General features: G+C 43.1%; 1 protein-coding gene across 1 annotated transcript; it reads right to left on the reverse strand.

Moving 5' to 3' along the window:
• Positions 1-345: 345 nt before the first annotated feature.
• On the reverse strand, positions 346-3,639 carry LOC131036344 (LRR receptor-like serine/threonine-protein kinase FLS2). The gene is made up of 2 exons (XM_057968209.2): positions 1,107-3,639; positions 346-763 (listed from the first exon to the last, which is right to left on the reverse strand). The coding sequence occupies exons 1-2, from the start codon at positions 3,637-3,639 to the stop codon at positions 384-386; spliced, it is 2,913 nt and encodes a 970-aa protein (XP_057824192.2). The 3' UTR covers positions 346-383.
• Between the last annotated feature and the right edge of the window lie 373 nt (positions 3,640-4,012).

The following is a 4,012-nucleotide window of genomic DNA, read 5'->3' on the forward strand; positions in this document are numbered from 1 at the left end:
TTTTTGCATCTGAGATAGCTGAGACTTTCAAATGGTAGAAATATTAAGATAAATAAGTTAGTTGTAATGTAATCTGGTAAGTTAGTTGTGATATGCTATTTTTTCTTTCAATAACGCTTCTGCAAGTTTATACCGATTTTTTTGTCAGCAACGTCAAATTTTCTAATGGTTTGATATCAGTGACATTCAATCCATTCTATTGGCATTTCTGATCCGAACAATATATAAATATCTTTGTATGTTCTCCAAATTTTTATATTCCTTATATTCTACAAATTTCAGTGTGACACCTTTTACACCAATACAAATACTAATCTTACGTAGATTATAAATACAAAGTACAAAGATGAACACATTAAGATCAGTGAATCAAAATAGCATACTTAGGAAGTTAATTGTATGAGGTCAACGACCGAAGGAAGCTTAGTTGTATAGTTGTTAGAGATTCTATCCAGAGCTCTAACGACCTCTTTCATGGTCGGTCTATTTTCAGGTCTGGGGGAGGTGCAAGCCAATCCTAGCTGCACCATACTAATCATTTGCTGCTGACTCTCCTCTACAACGGTTTCAAGGGTATGAAAGTGAGTAGCGATCACTTCAAATGGTGTGCCATCCACGGATGTCCTCAGTGCCCACTCTGGAAGCGTGTTTTCCTCCCTAAACATCTCCGACGTTGGATTGTGGCCTGATAACATTTCTAAAATCACAACTCCGTAGCTGTATACGTCTCCTCTCGCTGTCATTCTCCCACTTAATGCATACTCTGAAGAAAGTTAACGAAAAAAAAAGGGTCTTACAAAAATACATTACACAAACGCAGTAAGCATTTTAACAGTTTATAAAGAATATTATGAGTGCTTTTAATTTCACTACTGTATGTTTCTTTGAAATGAATATGTTTATTAAATTCTGATAATTTATTATCAGAAAGAGTACTGGTGATAAAGCTTCTTTATTGGAGACTCTCCTCTCTCAGATGATAAGACTCTCGCATCATCTGAAAGAGGAGAGTTTTGAATAACTCTTCCTTTTCACGAGGGATTACTGGAGTGATCCAAAACGTCTAGATGAAACTTAAAAACATTACTAGAGGACGGCGCACTTACCTGGTGGCATGTAACCGAAGGATCCCTGCAAATTGGAGGTGCTATATCCGTGGCTGAAGTCATCGTATCTCAGAATTCTTGAAATCCCGAAATCGGCAATCCCGGGCTCGAAGTCCATGTCCAGCAAGATGTTGGACGGTTTTAAATCGCAGTGTAAAATTGGCTGCTGACATTCATGATGAAGGTACTTCAATCCCTCAGCCACGCCCCGTGCGATTCTCAAGCACATGCTCCAGGTGAGTGTCTTTTCTTGAATACGCTCAGCCAAACTTCGATTCGGCATCATCTCCATAACCAAAGCCATGGTCATTGAAGCCCAGCAGTACCCCAACAAGCGAACTAAGTTACGGTGTTTAGCCACGGCCAGTACTCGAATTTCGGCAATTAGGCTCTCACTCACTGCGACCCTGCCCGCGATTTCGTCTTTGAATCTCTTCACAGCTACAGCTTGTTCCCTACCGGATATATTTAGCCTTCCGCTATACACCGTTGCCATTCTGCCGGAGCCGATTATGTTTGTATTGCTGAACTCTGAAGTCGCATGGAACAGCTCATTGTGATTTAATTTCACTATTTCTCGCTCAACGAATAAATCCCTCTGTCCTCGGTACTCATCCTTGCTCTCTTTTCTCCTGTGAATATACAAGTACACCATGGCTGTTAGAACAAGAGCTCCAAAAGCGAACGATCCCACAATAATAAGGAACTTGGATCGGCTAGACAGACCGCTGGAGGTATCAGCTGATGATTTCGGGCATTCTGAAATGCACAGGTCAGAATTCCCAATGAAAGAGCTGGCTGACTGATTTCTGAAGACACCCCGGGTGGGAATAGGACCAGAGAGATTGTTATAAGAAAGATTCAGATAGAGAAGGGTTTCCATGTCGCCAAGGTAACTTGGTATGGGACCAGATAAATTGTTGACAGAGAGATCCAAATTCGTCAGAGTAATAAGCGTGCCCAAAGTTTGTGGAATTTGACCACTAAATTGATTGCTTGAGAGGTTCAGTTGCAGCAGCTGCACGCAATTTCCAAGGCTCTCTGGAATTTCACCGCCTAAATAATTGCCAGCCAGGTCTATTACAGTAACAGATATCATGCCTCCTATTTCTGCTGGAATTTTTCCCTTAAGTCGATTATGTGGCATTGAAAATGAACGAACTATGTTTCGCAGGCTTGCAATAGATGGTGGAATGGTACCTTTTAGCAGATTGTAGCCGAGGGACAGCTCCTGAAGATTGGTACAGTTTGAAAGGGATTCGGGAATCGTTCCCGACAAATGATTTTGCTCCAAACGCAGTTCCGCTAGGAGGCTTAAGCGACCCAGCTGTGGAGGTATGGGCCCGCTTAGCTGATTGCCCTGCAGTCTCAGAAGCCCCAACGCCGAACAATTGCTCAACTCTGCTGGGATCCTTCCGCTGAAAGTATTGTTCCACGCCTCAAATTGTTGAAGGGATTTTAGTCGGCCAAAGTCGTTCGGAATACTCCCGCTTAATGAATTTACAGACACTCGTGCAAGTTGTAGATCTGTAAGATTCCCCAGCTCTGGCGGAAGAGAGCCTGTCAGAAAATTACGTGGGATGCTCAGTGCAGTCAGGCGGGAGAGTTGGCCGAGTGATTTGGGAATATTACCAGTGAGTGAATTCCCGTAGGTGGCTAAAAGGGTGAGAGATGATATGTTCCCGATAGAAGGAGGAATGCTCCCTTCGTATCGACTCCCTCCCATCCAAATCTGTTCCAGGAAGGGCATTTGGCCGAGCCATGAAGGAATCGCTCCGCTCATACCGTTGTGGCCCACTTTCAATATCCGGAGTTGAGTTAGATTGGAGATAACGGTCGCGGATAACAGACGGGTGAGACGGTTACCGGATAGACACAGAATTTGCAGTCTGGTGAGAAGGCCGAGCCCTGTGGGTATGGTTCCGTTGATTGCATAGTTAAAACATAAATCCAACAATACCAGATTGGTACAGTTTGACAGAGATTGACGAATTGGGCTTGTAAAGTTGTTCTCACGGAGGTTGAGCTGCTTCAGGTTGGATAACTTAGAAAGTCTGGAAGGGACGGAGCCAGTAAGCTCGTTAACAGACAGGTCAAGGATTTTAAGCTCGGTACAATTGGAGAGAGATAAGGGAAGTGTTCCTGTGAGATTGTTGTGATCGAGAGAAAGAAAAGCTAGAGCAGAACAAGAGGCAAAGGCAGAGAATGGAATTGGACCGGTTATAGAATTAGAGGAAAGATTGAGTGTAGTGAGATGGGTAAAGGTGGGGAAGTTAAGTGGTAATGAGCCAAAGATGGCCTTGTTTTGGAGATTGAGAGCGATTACGCTCTGGTTGGAAGAGTCACAGGTGACACCCGTCCAGTTACAGAAGTTGGAGAGCTCTCCGTCTCGCCAGTCGTCAAGAGAATAGCCAGACAAGGTCTGTTTGAGAGCCAAAAGTGACTCCGCATCAGGTGGGATGACTGCTGCGTTTAGAGTGATTGACAGTGCCGCAACTGAAATGAGAGCCAAGTAAACTGTAAACCAGGCCATCACGCTATTAACAACAGCGCCTATCCAGTATGAACCCATATAAAACATGTATGTATTTACTTATGTCGGTATGTGGGTAAATCATATGCCTTTATTCGAAAAGGAAGTGTCCAAACGAGAGTCCCTGGCCCATGTATGCCATTGCCACCCACAAGCTACGCTTTTTCTTGATTTTCCTTGGAAATTTCGTGTCTGGACCCCTTGTGACAGTTAGCGTAGACGTCAAGCTTCAATTTTCGATTTGACTAGTTCTCTTCATTGATTCATTATGATATGAGCAATATTATAATTTTGTGAAGATGGTTCATGGAATAGAAAATTGTGGATTTGTTTACATTGATATTTCTATTCTGTGAGCTATTTATCATTCTGA

The sequence above is a fragment of the Cryptomeria japonica genome, chromosome 2 (genome assembly GCF_030272615.1).
Source record: "Cryptomeria japonica chromosome 2, Sugi_1.0, whole genome shotgun sequence".
In the NCBI taxonomy this organism is placed as follows: Eukaryota; Viridiplantae; Streptophyta; class Pinopsida; order Cupressales; family Cupressaceae; genus Cryptomeria; species Cryptomeria japonica.